The following is an 18,381-nucleotide window of genomic DNA, read 5'->3' as shown; positions in this document are numbered from 1 at the left end:
TTGGTCCAGTTAGCTAAATTATTAGCTGGACTATTGTAGAGAAAAATCTGAGGATCTCGTTTGCCCCCAGCATTCCTACCAGCATCGTGGTAGGCCTGAATGCCATGGTTGGCTCTGAGACCAGTATGTGCTGGCATTTGTTCCAGACCATAGTGACCCTCCTACACCTCTCTGTACCGGAATCCCTTGGCCAGTAAGAAACTTGAGTGTCCTTTGCCAGGACTGTTGGCTGTACAGCATTTGGCGCCTTTTTGTTGGCTGCACTAACTCTAGAAGATCAGAAACCTTACAAGGAGGAGAATGGGCCTGGCAAGAAACTTGAGGCATTTGTTGGAGACTCATTAGAAGTTGTGGGGTCTAAAGAGGAAGAGAATGTTGTGGTTACCATTTAGAACTGTTTTATTCTGACAATCAAAAGCCAGGCAGAAGTCTTAAGTAAATTCTAGTAATTGGGCTTTAAAAAACAAACAGATAATATGTGAGTTGTAGCAAAATAAAAACTACAGATAAGCCCAAAGTCGGGGGGGAAAAAAACCTCTAATAATCCTGCCACCCAGAGATCACCATTGATTAACTGTTCAGGGTGTATTCTTGCAAATCTTTGAGACCATGATTTTTAAGATTGTTTTTCATGGTAGATAATAGTAGATTATCATCTACTTTTAAGGTAGATACTAAGGTGGTGTTGTGCTTTAATTTTTAGGGTTTCAAACCCAAAAGTGGCAACTGCCCTAGAACGTGATGCATGTCAGCATGTTTGCCTGGGTGCTGTGTGCGTCTTATAGCGCCTTCTTCCCAGAGTCCACATGCTTTACCTTAGCCAGTGGATTCCGGCTAGGAAGGATGTGTTAACCACAGCTTACTTACTAGACTAGCTAGAAGGCTGGGAGGAAGTAGATGGGGAATCTAGTGAGATAACCCAGACACTTGGAATCAAACTTTAGCCATCTCACCCAAGCAGGAATCAGCTGGAAATTAAATAAATAAAGGGAAAGAAAAGAAAAAGAAATTAGAGACCTCAACAACTCTCTGTTACTTCCCTCTCTGTTTAAATGATTTTCCAGCTAAGTCCTTTAGAGCTCTAGGATTTCCAGGGGTAAAAAGGTGGAAGAAGGAGGGATGTAGAGGCTTTGAAGTGAGCACATGGAGCTTCAGTCATTTGTATTTGAAAACTGCTATCTTAGAAGAGCCTTGACAAGGCTTGTGTGTGCCCCGATTGAGCAGCACAGGCAGTTGTGATGGCCAACACCGAGAGGCCATTTCATCAGTCTTTCCAAGTCTCTTCATCTCCCTGTGAAATGATCATGGGTGGGTTTTGGCTTAGCTGTCCCTGGGGTCTGCTTTGGAACTCTGCAGCTCAGTGTTTATATGTAAACAAATACCAGCACTGTTACTCTGTTCATCATCACGTAGTTGCGTGTTCCCCTTCTATGATTTCTGTCATTGTTCTGTGATTATGAGACACTTGTTAAACTATTCTGAATTAAAGTGCATTTTGTGCATGTATTTTAATTGGTGATTTCTTATAAGATGAGCTCGTTTTAGGACACAAAAACATTGGAATTGGGTAGAGATGGGTTATGAACTTTAGGAAAGCTAGCAGAAAGATTTAAAATAAGCAATCAGAATTCAGTTATAATGTAAGTTGATGATAGTTAAGAAATGAATGCAAAGGAAAAGCCTGAATTGGAAGAATTTGGTGAACCCTGTATGGAATAACGGATTGGTTCAAGACTGAGAAAGGAGGACGGCAGGGCTGTCTGCCGTCACCGTGTTTGTTTTATCTGTATGCTGGACACATGAGAGAAATGCTGGGCTGGAGGAGTTACTGGCTGGAATCAGTAGGTGGGAGAAATATCAACAGCCCTAGAGATACAGATGATACCACTCTAATGGCATAAAGTGAAAAGGAACTAAAGAGCCTCTTGATGAGAGTGAAGGTGGAAAGTGAAAGAGTAGGCTTAAAACTAAATATTAAAAAGACTAAGACTGTGGCATCTGGCCTCATTACTTCATAGCAAATAGAAGGGGGAAAGAGGACGTAGTGAGAGATTTCCTCTTCTTGGGCTCTAAAGTCGCTGCAGATTGTGACTGCAGCCATGAAATCAGAAGACGATTCCTTCTTGGCAGGAAAGCTGTGACAAACCTAGACAGTGTGTTGAAAAGCAGAGACATTCCTCTGCTGACAAAGGTCCATACAGAGACGGCTGTGGTCTTCCCAGTGGTCACATACAGTTATGAGAGCTGGACTGTAAAGAAGGCAGAATGCCAAATAATTGATGCCTTTTTGGAGAAAACTCCTGAAAGTCCCTTGGACAACAAGGAGATCAAACCAGTCAATCTTAAGGGAAATCAATCATGAATACTTGGAAGGACTGATGATGAAGCTGAAGCTCTAATATTTTAGTCATCTGATAACATCCGACTCATTGGAAAAGTCCCTGATGCTGGGAAGGATTGAGGGCAGAAGGAGAAGAGAGTGTCAGGATGAGATTGATGGATGGCATCACTGATGGAATGGACATGAACTTGGGCAAATTTCAGGAGATGGTGAGGGACAGGGAGGCCTGGCTTGCTGTAGTCCATGGGGTCACAAAGAATTGGAAATGACTGGGTGACTGAACAACATTTTAAAACATAAGATTGTTTCAGATGAAACTGTGTAGCTTCTGTTTCATTTTTGGTCTTATTTGGTCCCTGTAAATGGTTTGTTATCATAAAGATTAGTGTCTAGGAAAAGGACTAAAATTATGGTTTGTTTAGACCAGCCTGGACCATTGGCTTGTTTCTGAGATATTTTTCTATCTATCAAGAGTCACTGAGTTTGTAGATAGTAGTGATATCCATTTAAGAGAGGACAAACACTTATAAAGTCAGGCAAATATTCTGTTTTGTGTAGGGCGAGTTACTGTCTTTATTACTTTAAACCTAAATACCTACTCTTAAAGGGGATTCTAGGTTACTTTGCTAATTTTTTCCCCCATTCAACTGTACCTCTATGCCCCACTCAATAAAAGTTTTGCTTCTGTTCACTTACACTCATTCCATTATTATGTTGAGAGACCTGGGGTCTTGATCCCCCTGATGTGCCTGTAATCCTTCCTAGTGAAACCTGCAGCTGTCAAGTTAGGACTAAACTAACTTTTTTCATTGTTCTTGAAAAAGTAAAATGCCTGAGATTATACAGACTAAAGCATTTCAGTAGAGAGCCAAAAGATAAGAAATTGAACTGAGTGGGTGTAGCGTATAGTTCGTTCAAAGCCAAAAATAAATTATTCTCCTGTGTTTCTTGGTAATGTTCTTTTTGACTTAACAGGAAGGAAGGAAAGAAAACATGATCTAATTTAATTGGCACACTGGGCCTGACCTTAGGGAGAGTACGTTATCTGTTATGCTGGCGATGTGTGTTTGCCTCGGCGGGGCCCTCCCGTCCATCACCCTGGTCGGCATTGGCTGCCATGTCCGATACAGAACCCCTTTGTGCTCTTTTAGGAGATGTGACAACCTTAAACACCATTGCTAGGATTTTGTTTCTGTAGATAGCATTGTTAGCAGTTTGTTACTGTGCTCTAGGGGATTTCTGCTTGTAAAGATTGATGGTTTCTCAAAAAGCAGTGTTGGTAATACTACAAGCTGGCGGTAAACAGAGCAGAGATACTTGGGCAGGCTGCCTTTTTCCTCTGCCCAGCTCTAGCTTTGGGCTTCCCTGTTAGCTCAGCTGATAAAGAATCTGCCTGTAGTGAAGGAGACCCCAGTTCAATTCCTGGTCGGGAAGTTCCCCTTGGAGAAGGGATAGGCTACCCACTTCAGTATTCTTGGGTTTCCGTGGTGGCTCAGACATTAAAGAATTCGCCTGCAGTGCAGGAGACCTGGGGTTCAATCCCTGGGTTGGGGAAATCCCCTGGAGGAGGGCATGGCAACCCACTCTAGTGTTCTTGGCCTCGAGAATCCCCATGGACAGAGGAGCCTGGCAGGCCACAGTCCATGGGATTGCAAAGAGTCGGACACAGCTAAGTGACAGAGCACCACACACCTCTGGCTTTGGTCTTCCCCACTGGTCATGTTCATGTCCCTTCCTGCCCAGAGTCTAGTATCAGTGATGAAGTCCAGTAAACTGACTGTTTCCCAAAGGGGATAGATATTACCTCTGCCCGCAAGAGACATAAAGGGAGAAATCAATTCTTATCTTACTGAATCCATTGAGTTACTTCATATTGGTGAACACTAGTATTCTTAGTCAGCTGGACTGAAAACTGGATACATATCTGAGATGGCATACAACCTACCTGACTTTTCTCCCGTCCTTCTTGAAATACTTGACTATGCATTTTGTACCTTCTTTATGGATCGTATTAGAAATGGATTCCATAGCTGAATGAGGGAATAGACCTTGGGACCTGTTACATTATCTTTCATTTTGAAAAGCTGACGGGCTTGTTAGAGTTAAGTAGTTTGTAAAATGTTTAAGAATTCAAAATAGGGGAAATAACCTTTGGTGCTTTTTGCTCTTAGTCAGAAATTCATCTGAGAAGAGCATAATCTTTATGCCAGAGTGACCTACAGGTCATCTCACTAATAAATGGTAGATCCAGAATTATAATTTGGACAGTCTGACATTAGAACCTACTCTTTATCACTAAACTGTGTTTCCTCTTAGCTTCTCTGTTCCAGTGGTATCTGGTCTGCTCATAGAAATAACATGGTTATAGCATGTTTCTTTGATTTTTTTTGTTAACTTTTTTTTATAACTTAGTTCTTTGATTTTTTTTCCCCTTAACTTTTTATCATGGGCAATTTCAAGCCTCTACAAGCAGAATAGTACTCAGAAATTCCCCACATGTTCATCACCCAGCTTCAGTAGTTATAAACATTCTGCCATGCACGTAACAAAGTATTTATAGTCAATAAATTGAATTCTTGGATGGTCGCCCTAATGAACCAGTCTTGTTATGATTGGTTCACTTAGTCATGAGATGGTATTCCAGTTCTAAAGTCTGATACATCAGAGCCCTGAAGGTAGAATTATCATAACACACTTCTTATGCTTGTCTAGTCTAGTTTCTTAATATGCTAAATAGCACAGCTTCTTAGTGAGGTTAGGGGGAATATAATTTTCTGACTCTTCAGTGGTCACTGAAGGAAAATCTTTATCTTTTAAAAATTTTGTTTCTCTTAAGTTTTCATTTTGAACCAAGATTAGTTTTTCATTTTTCAAATTGCTTTTTTGCCTTTCAGCTTCAGCTTTGAAGTTGTTTTTAACTTGCATTCTTCATCTTTTCTTACATGTAAGCCTGTTCTTGATTTCATTTTAGTAAAATTTCCAGACTTCCTCATGAGGCTTTGGCATGTTAGAGACTAATCTGGAAAGAAACTTAACGAGACTGATTCACATTACATCTGGACTTCTGCTTCGTAAAAACCAAAAGCATGGCCTTCAATTGCCTCACCATATGATTTTGGGAACAGAATGTTCAAAGCTAGGCACATATTTCATCATATCCTTCACATAATGTTATATGGTAGAACCAAGAGAGACAGTTACTACTTTCTTGATTATAGATCCTGGACAGCAATTTGTCTCCTTGTGGTTTCACATTTCTCTATCAATAACATGGATAACAACCGTTTTCCTTATGATGTCCTGTAGTTTATATGTAGCCATCTAACTGTACACTGTTACATAACTCTAAAGAGTTCAATGAATAGTCTATTTCTGTCAGAGGTACTCAGGACATATAGTTCATAGCATCTTGCTTGCTTCATAAGAATTCAACATTTGCTAATGCATTTGTCCTGTCCCCCCCAACCCCCACCCCTACCCCGCTGCTCATGGCATCAGTTAGAGTAACTTAGGGTATGAACATGGATAATTGCACCCATGTTTTATGGGAATCAGTGAAAACATGCTGAGAGGTTGTGACTTACCCAGTGTTGGAGATAGAATTGGGACTGAGATTTCTTAATTTGACACAGGCAGCTTCCCTAAGAATGTATATTACCTACAAAAGATAACCAGTTATTTGCAGGTAAGTTTGAGATTTGGTTTGGATTTCTAGCACAAATGTAAATTGTAGACATTATTGAACTGAACTTGCCAAAATAAGAAAATTATATGAGCCAAAAGCAGAGGCTTCTGATCTTGTAAAAGAGCAACATACACATTTGTTTCGTCACCTCGGGGTTTTCGTGTCTCTCCAGGATTTCATGTCTCTCTCTGACACCATCAAATTCGGGTATCAGAGTTCTCTCGGAGGGACTCCTCATCCATCTTCATTAACCACTGAGCCTGGCTGACACAAGCTAAAAAAATAGTGAATGTGAGTGGAGGCTCGTGCTCTCAGGTGGACGGTTGCTTCCTTATCCAAGCATGTGACTAGGGCAGGGCTGTGCCTGCGTGCTGAGTTGCTTCAGTCGTCTCTGACTCTTTGCGACCCTGTGGACCGTAAGCCTGGCGGGCTCCTCTGTGATGCGATTCTCCAGGCAAGAATACTGGAGTAGATTGCCATGCCCTCCTCCAGGGCATCTTCCCACCCCTTATGTCTCCTGCATTGGCAGGCAGGGTCTTTACCACTAGCGCCACCTGCCTGCCATTTGTGAGAGAAGCCTCTTCCTAGCCTACAGGCTGAAATCGACTTCAGGGAGAAATCCTTGCACGTTTAATGTAGATTGGTGTGTATTTCCTTTGTCCTGTAGAGAGGATTTGTCATTTTCTCAGGTGGTCTCCAAAGTATGTTTGCATTGCTTTGAGAAGGATAGAGGTTAGACACAGAACCCAGCACCAGATGCCTGGGAACACATCCTGGCTGTCCCACCTGTTGGCTGTGTAGCCTTGGTCATGGTGTTTAACCTTTATAAGCCTTAGTCTTGTGATCTATAAAATGGGAATAGTAATTGTACCTACCTCATAGGGTGTTTGTGAGAACTATGCTGGGCATATAAGAAATGCCCGGAAACATTAGCCATCGTTGGTGCCTTTGTCAATGTTCTCTGTAGACAAGAGAGCAGCAGAGCAGGGACGTAAGATCTGCCCCCTCTGGGAGAGGGCTGTCTCACTTGCCCAGCATTCTCACATCGGGTCTCTTAAGAATTCAGGACCCTTGGTGACCGTTGGACTACATCTCCAGTTTACTGGGTGGGCGACTCGTCATGTGGGCTTAGTCTTTCATGAGAGAAAGCAGCGGAGGTGAGGACACCTCTTGCCAAGGAAACCCATTAGCAACAGTGTCAGCTCACATTTATCACCGGGATGCAGGGAGCCGCGCACAGACCGCGGTGCAAACGTCTCTGACCCTCAGAGGAGTTCGTGCGTCTCCACCTGGGACCTGGAAGGGGGTTTGAAGAGGGCTGTGATGTGACCGAGGTGGCAGTCGTGGTGCGCTCCTCAGACTGTAAGATACAGGATAAGCAGACCAAGAAAAGCCAGAGAAGGCGTGATTTCTCCCAGAAGGCAGACAACAGCAGAAGAGGAGGAGCTGGGGAGAGCCCCCTCAGTGGGGAGACAATAGAAAGACATTGAAGCTGTGGTTACTGAAGTCACAGGACTAGGTGAGAAGTCACGAGACTAGGTGACGTCAGGGAGAACTTGACGGGAAATAGCGCTGCAGTGGGGCAGCCAGAACTAAGCGGGGGGGCTTTGGGATTGGGCCCTAGAGCAGGTTTGGAACCCTTGAGGTGGAGGGAAGGTAGACGCTCACTGTGCTGTTAGTACCACGCCAGGAACACAGTGTGCTTGCTTCCTCCACATGCTAGGAATGGGGAGGAGAATGAAGGCACAGTAACACAGGGGATAAAGTACAGGAGAGACGATGTGTGCTTGGAACTGGGGAGGCTCCTTACCGATCCTTCAGAGGTGAGCAGACGTTTAGGAAAGATGCTTGGGTTGTGGGTGTTTTGGGAAGGGGTGTGGGAGGCCAGCCAAGGAGAAGGGGGCTGAGAAGCATCGCTCTTGACCTGTAGAGTGCTTCAGGCAGGTCCGAGGCGTGGGGCCAAGAAATAACGTGGCCTGTCATCCATGGAGCTTTTGAGGAAAGAGCAAAAAGCTGGCTTTGCCTGAAACAAATAGGAGTAGTAATGTTTGGGGTCAGAGAGAAGTCATTAAGTTTTAGTAGGAAAACAGACCCTTGGATGACACCTGAATTTGTGTTTTCTCCTCCTGTCCAACATTGGAGATGCTGGCAGGATTTTGTGTGATCTCAGACTGTGACTGTGAGCCTAGATAGTGCTCACAGTCCAGGGAAACAAAACAGTCAGACTGGCTAATGCATTGCCCTCTCTCCTCAGCCCAGAAGTGGACAGGCTTCTCCTGGGCTCCTTAGGAGCAGGCACTTCCTCAGGAAGTGTGCACTTCTGCAGACTGAACTTTGTTGTGGTTTGATGCTTTTTTTTAAAAAAAATGCAACCCACAAACCAAAACAACCCTCTTTCCCAAACACATTTTCCACCACTGTGCCTTCTTACCAGGGAGATGGAATCTTCCGTAGCCTTTGTTTCTGAACGAGGCCACAGGAAATACCCAGCTGCAAGAGTAGCCCTTCCCTTTTCAGCAAAAGTTTCAGGATCCTGAATGTACGTGCACCACAGAGCCAGACTTTGGTGTTTGGCCTGGAGGAAAAAGAGGCCTCTCCTCAGATCCCTGTCCAGGTATCTGTCTCAAGCAGTAGGTTTTCTTTCCAAAACGTCCAGTCCATCCTGTTCTCCAGCCTTCTAAGCAAATGCACTTAAAACACATGACATCTCTTTGATTTAAAGAGACAAAATGCCTCAAACAAACCCGGCAAAACCTGGGCGCCTGACCATCAGTGTGGGGTATGTGGGCAGATGGAATTGGTTCCAGACAGTGCCTGGATTAGAAACTAGAATATGTGGTATCTGTTGGCCAGAGGACACCTACCTGCCACTCTCTATGCCGCTGAGTACTCTTTTGGAGGAGGCTGAGCCCCATGGAAAAGACTGAATTTGAAGTTAAAACCTGGATTTGAGTATGGGCTTTACTTACCAGCTGTGATTTTAAACAACTCATACCAACCCCGCCTACCTCACAGTGTCGCTGTGAGGATTAAAATTGAAATAAGAATAGATAGTGGATGTAAAATTGCACTTTGAAGTGTAAGTTCCCTACAGAGCTACCTGTGTGTTTTTGTTTCATTTTGCTTACTAGGGTATAATTCTTTTACTAAATAATAAAATTATACTATTCCAAAATCAAAATACAAAGAAATATATAAAGAGGAGTCTTGTTTCCATCTCTGTCGCTGTGTTCCTTCCGCCTCCTGCGTTTTTCAGATGCTCATTCTCTTCATTTCTGATGACTTTCCAGTGTGTTTCAGTGCACCGAAGGTAGCGTATCGTATCTCCCCGCTCTGCATCTGCTTCTCACTTCACTTAGCGTGTCTCGGAGGCCTGTCAGTACGTTTCCACATCAGTACAGTTTTATTATCTTGCATTGTCTGGATGTACCGTAGTTTACTTAACCAGCTCCCTTACTGATGGGGCTTGGGTTGCGTCCAGGCTTTTGCTATTACAAACAGTATTGCACTGAGTTTATCGTACAGTGCTCAGAACAGTGCCTGACAATAGAAAGAGCTGAATGTTGTTGTTATTTAGTTGCTGTCATATCAGACTTTTGGCCCCATGGACTGTTGCTCACCAGGCTTCTCTATCCATGAGATTTCCCAGGCAAGAACGCTGGAGTGGGTTGCCATTTTCTTCTCCAAGGGATCTCCCTGACGCAGGGATTGAATGTGCAACCCCTGCATTGGCAGAGATGTTCTGCACCACTGAGCCACCAGGGAAGCCCAAGTTGAATAAGTATTAGCTTTTGTTGCACATAATTACATGCATATTGTGTGCATGCAGGTACTGTGTGTCTGTAGGATGAAATTCCAGAAATGGTGTTGCTTAGTGAAGAGGGCAAAGGCACTCAGATTTTTCCCATTCCATAGGAGTTGTGTCATTTTGTATATTTGTAGCATACTCCATACAAATGTAAGGCATGCTTTACACAGTGGGTAACTAACAGAAGTGGTTGACAGATTGTTACTACTTAATTGCCTATGAAATTGCGTGTGTTCATAGCTGTGTCTAGACCTTAATGAGTGGTTTTCATTGAGACTGTGTTTCTTACGTTTTCTTACCACTTACCCTACTTTGCTTTCAATTTTTTTTTTTTCAATATAATAGCAGGGAAATGTTTTATCAGTTCAGTCCAGTCGCTCAGTTGTGTCCGACTCTTCGTGACCTCAAGGACTGCAGCATGCCAGGCTTCTCTATCACCAACTCCCGGAGCTTGCTCAAACTCATGTCCATCGAGTCAGTGATGCCATCCAACCGTCTCATCCTTTGTTGTCCCCTTCTCCTCCTGCCTTCAATCTTTCCCAGCTTTGGGGTCTTTTCTAAGGAGTCAGTTCTTCGCATTAGGTGGCCAAAGTATTGGTGGCGAAACTGGTTAAACTATGGTACATCCAGACAATGCAAGATAATGAAACTACTGATGTGGAAACCTCAAACAAAAATGTTTATAAACATAACAAAAAAAAACTTAGAAGCCATAAAGGAAAAGATTGATAAATTTGACTACATTAAAAAAAAAAATTTAGTATACTAGAAAACATCATCAACTAAATTAGAAGGCAAATTACATAATAGGAAAAATGTTTGCAATCATTATATTAATATAGAGAGCCCTATTACTGATCACTGTGAAAATGGCAAATATACCAGTTAAAATTCGGCAGAGGTCCCAAACAGACTCTTTACAAAAGAAAACTGAATAGCAAGCATCCACAGACAAAAGTTCAGATTGGACCCAAAAAGAAAGTTGTAATTATGTATACCCATTATTGATAAGGACACAAAGAAATTAAGTAGATGATTAAGGATGTACACAGAGGTTTAATTACAAAATTGTTTATAGCAGTGTTGTTTCTAAGCATGAAAAAATAATTCAGATTCCAACAGTAGGGAATTAAACACATTTTGGTTTTACTCATAAATTCAGCACTTAAAAATTATAGTGTAGATAGTTTTTTTATTAATATGAAAAGAGCAATATTGGAAAACAGCATATGTGATACTCTGTGGTATAAGAACATTATGCTATCTCATTTTTATTAAACGTATAGCGTCTACACATATAAGTTTTTATCAGAGGATGTACATGGGATTTTCCAGGCAAGAGTACTGAAGTGGATTGCTGTTTCCTTCTCCAGGACATAAAAATCTAACTAGGGCCTAAACTGAGCTTCCCAGGTGGCGCTAGTGGTAAAGAACCTGCCTGCCAATGCAGGAGATATAAGAGACGCAGGTTCGATCCCTGGGTTGGGAAGATCCCCTGGACAAGGGCATGGCAACCCACTCCAGTATTCTTGCCTGGAGAATCCCATGGACAGAGGAGCCTGGTGGGCTAGCTGTAGTTCGTGGGGTCACACAGAGTCAGACACAGCTGAAACAACTTAGCACGCACTCACGCACAGGGTCTAACCCAGGATGGTAGGGTTGTAGGCAGTTTTAAAATGTGTATTTGTCTTCTTTTCATCCACCTCTTCCTTCTGCTCCTCTTCCTTCATTTTATCATCTTCCTCCCTCTGTCCTTACGAGATTTTTTATAAGGAGCATTAATTATTTGGATTATCTTTAAGGAGTCAAAAGCAATATGATATTTCAGAATTTTGAAGGGAAAATCACCTACTCCGGGATATAAAGTTATCATTGTTTTTCATGTTTTGTCCCCCTGTGTATTTGGAATTTTAACATCGTTATAAAGGATACACTATTTTTATATACTTTTATCACTTCAACATTTTCCCATGTTACTGCATAGTCTTTGCAACTTCATTTTAAATGACTGATTAATATTTTGTGGAGTGATTTCTCACTATTTATTAGGAAGTTTGAAATATGAGACAAGTGTCAGTGAGGCTTTCCTTCCCTTTCTGGGAGCCTTTCTTCAGCCCTGAGTTATCAGCATCAAGTGAAAGATTGGCAGTGACTTAATGAGGCCTCGGTTGTCTGGCTTCCTTAGGTTCAGGCTGCCAGACAGATTCATCACAGCAGAACAGTAACTAGATTTTGTCATACCTTTTTTAAAAATAGCAACAACAACAAAAATTGAACCACAAGTAGTTTTGTTAGTGAGGTGAAATATTTCATAGTACAAAGCAAAACATTTCTCATTTATAAATAATAATATATTTATCACCTTAATTTATGTCTGAAAGGTTTAAAACTTAGATCTTTAGTAGGATTTCAGAAAACTGATTTTTTAGGGTAAAGTTTTTCTTTCCCTCAAATGAACCCATTGGAATCCCTTTGTTTCTGAGTGCATTAGGCTTAACCTGTCTAGAGCTGTATCTGCAGATTGCTGTTTCTCCCTTTACAGACCCATGCTGCTCTTTCTCTTAACAGATACAGAAACGTTGCCAGTGTCTTTGAGGGACTGTTCACTTATTTTATTTCTTCCTCTTCCTTTCCTTATTTTATTTCTTGCGTGTAAGCAAGACATTTAATGTTTAAACAAAATTTAATTTCACCTTAGTCCCTAAAGCTGACTTTCTTTATCTACTTGTCCATTTGTTTCCCTGAATGCAACGCCAGGATCCTTGGGGCAGATTTTTGTTTTCCTTTTTTGTTTGTTTCTTTGGTCTTTGGGGAACGCCAGTTTCCAGTGGCCAAGGTACATGAGGGCTAGAAGCTGCACCTTTCCTCAGATCAAGATGGCCACTCTAATCCTGCCTGAGTGGGCACCTTGCTGCTCCTCTCCACAGCACTCACTCGGGTTTCAGACACACTGATCCTAATCTCCTCAGTCAAACTCCAGGACACGCAGTATCAACAGTTACAGCAGCCACAAGGTCATTATCTACCCAGGGTGCAATTACTTGGCAGCCACCTAGACTGGGAGGTTTTGTGGGCCCCCAGAGAACTCATATCCTGAAGAGAGAGACTAATCAAGGCAGGTCCTCTTGGCGGGGACCCTGAAAGGGTGGATTACAATCGATAGGAGTTTTAATTTGTGAGGACTTAATCTTATCTCCTGCTTTTGGAACAAGATAACGTAGATGTACTTATTGTCCATTTTCTCCAGGCATTTTTTGAAGACTCATTTGATTGTGTGATGATAGTATTGTTGAAAGGACACAGAACTTTATTACATGAATCTGCCTCCATCCTTCACCTGCCTCTCTGCCTGCCCCAAGCCCCTCTCAGGATTCATTCAGCGAGCATTAGGGTGAGGGGAAGGATGCCTCCTGTCTCAGATGGTGTGGCACTTAGTAGCCTGGTCTCCTGCCCACTGAAAACTCCTCGTGGGCAAGGCAGATGCTGAAACTTTTTCTCAGGAAGCATTTACTTAGGATGCAGCAAGAAATGGTACCGGCTGGCCCTTCAACTGACTCAAGCTTTGGCTGCTGAAACTCAGTGGCAGTGACGTGGGTGATGTGAGAGGCCAGGGACTTGGGAATGTTTGTGTGTGTGCTTCCTGGTGTCTCCTGTTGAGAACGGAGCCCTGGATCATGAGGGGGTCGTCGTGATCTGACTTGGCATGAGTGCTGGCGCCCTTTCCTTGGCATTTTCTGGAGAGGGCCACGTCAGGATGCGCTGCCTGAGGGCAAACGCACAGGGCCACGTCAGGAGATGCGCTGCCTGAGGGCAAACGCGCAGGGCCACGTCAGGAGATGTGCTGCCTGAGGGCAAACGCGCAGGGCCACGTCAGGATGCGCTGCCTGAGGGCAAACGTGCAGGGCCACGTCAGGATGCGCTGCCTGAGGGCAAACGTGCAGGGCCACGTCAGGATGCGCTGCCTGAGGGCAAATGCGCAGGGCCACGTCAGGAGATGCGCTGCCTGAGGGCAAACGCGCAGGGCCACGTCAGGATGCGCTGCCTTGACTCCTGCCAGGGAGGGGCAGAGTGCAGCAGAGACGAGCTCCCCGAAGCAGTCCTGTCCTCAAGTTAAATGATGTCCTCTGTCGTACCATTTCGTTTATAAAAGTAGACTTACCGTCCCGTTGCCTTTTAATTATTTAGATCAGCCTTGCTTTTAGAGCAGCAGTTCTCAGAGTGGGCCCTGAGGACCCCTGCCAGGTCCCTGGGACCCTCCTAGGACATGTACAAGGTCTTCCTTCCTCTGACAGCATATCTGCATGAGGCCAGATTTGCTGCTTCTGCTTCATCCAAAAGAACAGTTGCAGCAGACGCACACAGAAGCAGATATAAGAATTCAGCTGTCTTCTGCATCACAAAGTAATGCACTTTCCTTACTAGAATTTATTTTGTATTGGTGGACATAATTATTTTTTCCTAAGTGAATCAGTATTTTTAGCTTTCTATTTTAATTTTTAATGTGGTTAACATCATTAAGTATAACCCGTATCAACAACTTTTTAGAGTCCTCGGTAGTTTTAAGTTCACAGTCATGAGCCTGGGGCCAAGAAGTTTGAGAACCAATGTACTAGAGGACCTCCTGAGGAACACCTACCTCTTCTCCCTCTCTCGGTCCTCTCTAGTGGAAAGTGATATAGCATAGACCTAGATTTGCACACTTGCAGAGAAAAAATGGCTCAAGTATCTAGTATATAGCAGGTGCCAGCTATGGTAAGACGATGATGAAGATCGCTAGTTACTGTGAGTGCTCAGCGTGTAGGTAGTAACCTGTGCAGTTACACACTTTTGTCCTCTGCTTTCTCCATGGCCCATCCTTATTTTAAATACACACACTTTCATCTCCTGCCTTAATTTCACTCTTTATATTAGCAGTGCCTCAGGTGAAATGTTTTCCCATTTCAGTTTGGTAGTGGTATGATCCTGAAGAGGAATTTATGTTGTCCTAGTGGAGCCTTTGGGCTTCCCAGGTGGTGCTGGTCGTAAAGAACCCACCTCCCAGTGCTAGGAGACTTAAGAGACACAGGTTTGATCCTTGGGTCAGGAAGATCCTCTGGAGGAGGAAATGGCAACCCACTTCAGTATTTTTGCCCAGAGAACCCCATGAATAGAGAAGCCTGGTGGGCTACAGTCCATAGGGTCACAAAGAGTCAGACATGATTAAAGCAATTGAGCCTGCCGCCGCTAGTGGAGCCTGGGATAGTCTCCCTGATGGGAAGAGGCAGGTGTCTGTCACCAGATACCTGAGGACACCACACTTTTTCTCAGATAAGCCTCAGTCTGGGGTGTTAGTACTGCTGTGCCCCTGTTCATTCCTGCCACTGGAGAGATCCATAAATCCCAGGGCCTCAGCAAGGAATATAGGTCAAGCGACTCTCTCTTCTTCACCACAGATTTCCTCCTAAGAAAGCACAGACTCACACAGTATCATCTGCAAATAAGTGGCTCCCTGGGTATGAAGACCAGACCCCGTCAGGATTCCCCTGATGGCTTAGCTGATTGTTGGGTAGAAATTTATGGTAGAGAAGAATGAGAGAAAACAGCCAGTGATGCTGAGAAGGTGGGATGGGTATGCTTGCCCTTCTGATCCTAGAGATTAACCCCCAACATATGGCTGTGTGAACAAGAAACATTTCTACCTACCTTCAGGGTCACTGACTCACCCTCAGTGAGGCAGCCTGAGCAGTGGAATCACACAGGATCTTCGGTCCAAGGCCCCGCTCTGAACTTCCCCCATGTAACCTGGGCTCATCACTTAGTTACTCTGAGCCCCCGTTTTTCTCACTGGTGAAAGCATTGCCCTGCTGTCCTGGCTGCTTTGTAGATCGCCAGTAGGACTCCATCAGGGGGCTCCCTGGTGGCCCGTTGGTTAGGAGTCTGCCTGCCAGTGCAGGGGACAGGAATTCAATCCCTGGTCCGAGAAGACCCCACACGCTACAAAGCAGCTGGGCCTATGAGCCGCGACTGCTGAGCCTGAGTGCTGGAGCCCAAGGACCACAGTTGCTGAAGCCCACGCACCTAAAGCCCGTGCTCCAGAGCAAGAGAGGCCATCTCAACCACAACAAACAGTAGCCGTGCTTGCCGCAGCCAGAGAAAGCCTGTGTGCAACAACAAAGACCCAGTGCAGCCAAGAATAGATAAACAGAAATTTTAAAAATAAGCAGATGAAATGAAATTACAGACGGGAAAGCTGAAAAACATGTACAAATGATAGCTTTGTAAAAGATTTTATCATAATGCCAGTAAGGTTTTGCTCTTTGCCCCTTGCCCTCTGGATTCATGAGGCTCCTGTTCTCTTCTCCAGGTTACCTGTGCATGACGGATGAGTGGTTCTCTGAGTACGTCTACGAAGTGGTGGTGGACAAGAAGCATGTCCCTGAAGAGGTGCTAGCTGTACTAGAGCAGGAACCCATTGTCCTGCCAGCCTGGGACCCCATGGGTGCTTTGGCCAAGTGATGTTGCCTCCAGCTTTTCCTCTTCCCGTGGGACCTGAAGTAGCTGCAAAGGACAGATCCAGGGACTGAAGCCAAAGTGACATAGGTGACTGTGTGTTCCCACGGGACACAGTCAGACTCTTGGATTGCTACTCCAGGAACCTCTTTGGGAAAGTGTGCTTTATGCTGAAACAAAATATTCTTAAAGAAAAAAAGGGAAAGATCAGGTCACACTATCTACTCTCCTCATCTCCAGCAGCTCAGGATCTCTTAGCGTTTTAATCAGATGTAATTGTTTGTCTTAAGTCTGTCACACCGGTTTGGCTCTGTGTCTGTGTTGATAAGGCAGGAGAGGATGAGCAGTTGAGGTGTGTGGAGAGAACGCGGTCCTAGTGCCCCTTGTTCCTAGAGTAGCGTGGGGGGAGGGTGCCCTAATAGTTGAGCTCTCAAAACTGCATGCTGCCTGGCAGTATCACTGTTCCTCTGAGGTGGCAGTCACTGAATTCAGTGTTTGTCAAGGTAATTCTGTGTGCCTCGAATAGCCCAGGAATGGGAGGTTGATCAAAACTGACATGATTCCTTCCAGCTGTTCTGAACTGTGGAGAACACGGCTCTACTTGAGTTGTGGTTAAGTAGAGGGTCAGGGAAAGTGGGTGAGAGAACAACCAAAACCTTATCATGATCTGAATTATAATCATTAGAGGGAGCTCTCGCCAAATGGTTCAACTTCTGCCTCTGGAATTGGGAGTTGGGTGGGCACAAAAAAGGGATATCATCTATTCTTTCTGACAACTAGATGGTGCTGAGAAGCTTTTGAATAAAACACTTTGCTAAATGAGAGTATTTTGGCTTATTTGACCTATGAAGTGTGTGTTTATTTGGCTATAAAGGAAAGTAGCCAGGTGGCTCGTGTTCTTGAAAGTGAAGAGACAGCAAGATGGTTCAGAGCGTGTCTGCCTTGGCTTCTCTGTGGGATGTGTGATCCTTCCCAGCCTGTGCAGATCCTTGCTGGCTTCTGCAGAGGGCTTCTAGGCACCATGTTAGGCACCATGTTTAGAAGAGCTGGTGCCTCTGCTGCTTAACCATCATTTCCCCAAGCAACAGGGTCACTGCAAGAGTGGGAAGTAAGGCCCGGCTGGGTCCAGCCTTCGAGTGGGCTGAAGAGTATGTATTTTACCAAGACTGGCCTCTCACTGAAAGCAAAGAAATACAGCATCCTAATCAACATTTCTGTTGGTGCCTGAGTCCCCTGCCTTTCAGGCTTTGAAAGAATCTTCTTAGTTCTAGCATGGAATATTGTTTGTCACAGGACTTTCCAAGATAACATTAGTTACAGGCTCAGGTGTTAATCAGTGTTTACAATATTCTAGTAATCCTGTTCCAAGCAGGATAAATCCATTTCCAGACACATCATGGTGAAACCTCAGAACAAATCTTAAAGGTATCCAGGAAGAAACAACACAGATTGCCTCCAAAGAAAAGACAATGAAATTGACTGCTGACTTCTCATCAGCAACTATGTATGTCCAAAGACGGTGAAAAGTGCCTTCAAAGGACAATTAGAAATTAACCACGAACCTAGAATTCTATACTGACCAAAACTGTCTTTGAAGAACAGAGGTGAAATAAAAGACTATTTCAAAAATTGTTTGCCAAGCAGAACAACAGTGATCTCTTAATACAGAAGTTCTGACATTCAGCAAAGGAATGTAGCATTGAAGAAAGTGATAAACGTGCACCATCTGAACAGGAAGTGACTATGGGTAGTCTCATACAGTTCCAGAAAAGATAAAACCAAAATACATAGAAATAGGTAACCAGGGGGATGATTAGAATAAGCATACATACTCTCAAGTCCTTAATGTCATTCAGGAAGAGGATAAGTACATTGATTAACTTTAGGCTTTGCTATGTTTATTATATGTGCTAGAAGTTTCCAGATTAACTACTAAAATAAAACAGGATGTACTTTCCCATCAAGAATATATATATATATATTATATATATAAACAAGATAGTGGAGAGAAAGAAAACACAGGGCAGGTACTGTGTCCAAAATAAGATAGAAACCTAA

The 18,381-nt window shown here is 43.8% G+C and overlaps 1 protein-coding gene across 1 annotated transcript in view; it reads left to right on the top strand.

Annotated features, from left to right (window-relative positions):
• BLMH (bleomycin hydrolase) overlaps positions 1 to 17,147 on the top strand; it is a 41,660-nt gene extending 24,513 nt beyond the window's left edge. The window contains exon 12 of the mRNA XM_018064360.1: positions 16,178 to 17,147. Within this exon, the coding sequence (XP_017919849.1) occupies positions 16,178 to 16,329 (152 nt within the window). The 3' untranslated portion in view covers positions 16,330 to 17,147. The remainder of the gene's footprint in view (positions 1 to 16,177) is intronic.

The sequence above is a fragment of the Capra hircus genome, chromosome 19, assembly GCF_001704415.2.
Source record: "Capra hircus breed San Clemente chromosome 19, ASM170441v1, whole genome shotgun sequence".
NCBI classification, from domain to species: Eukaryota; Metazoa; Chordata; class Mammalia; order Artiodactyla; family Bovidae; genus Capra; species Capra hircus.
Note: the sequence above shows the minus strand (reverse complement) of the source record. Positions and strands in the feature narration are given on the sequence as shown.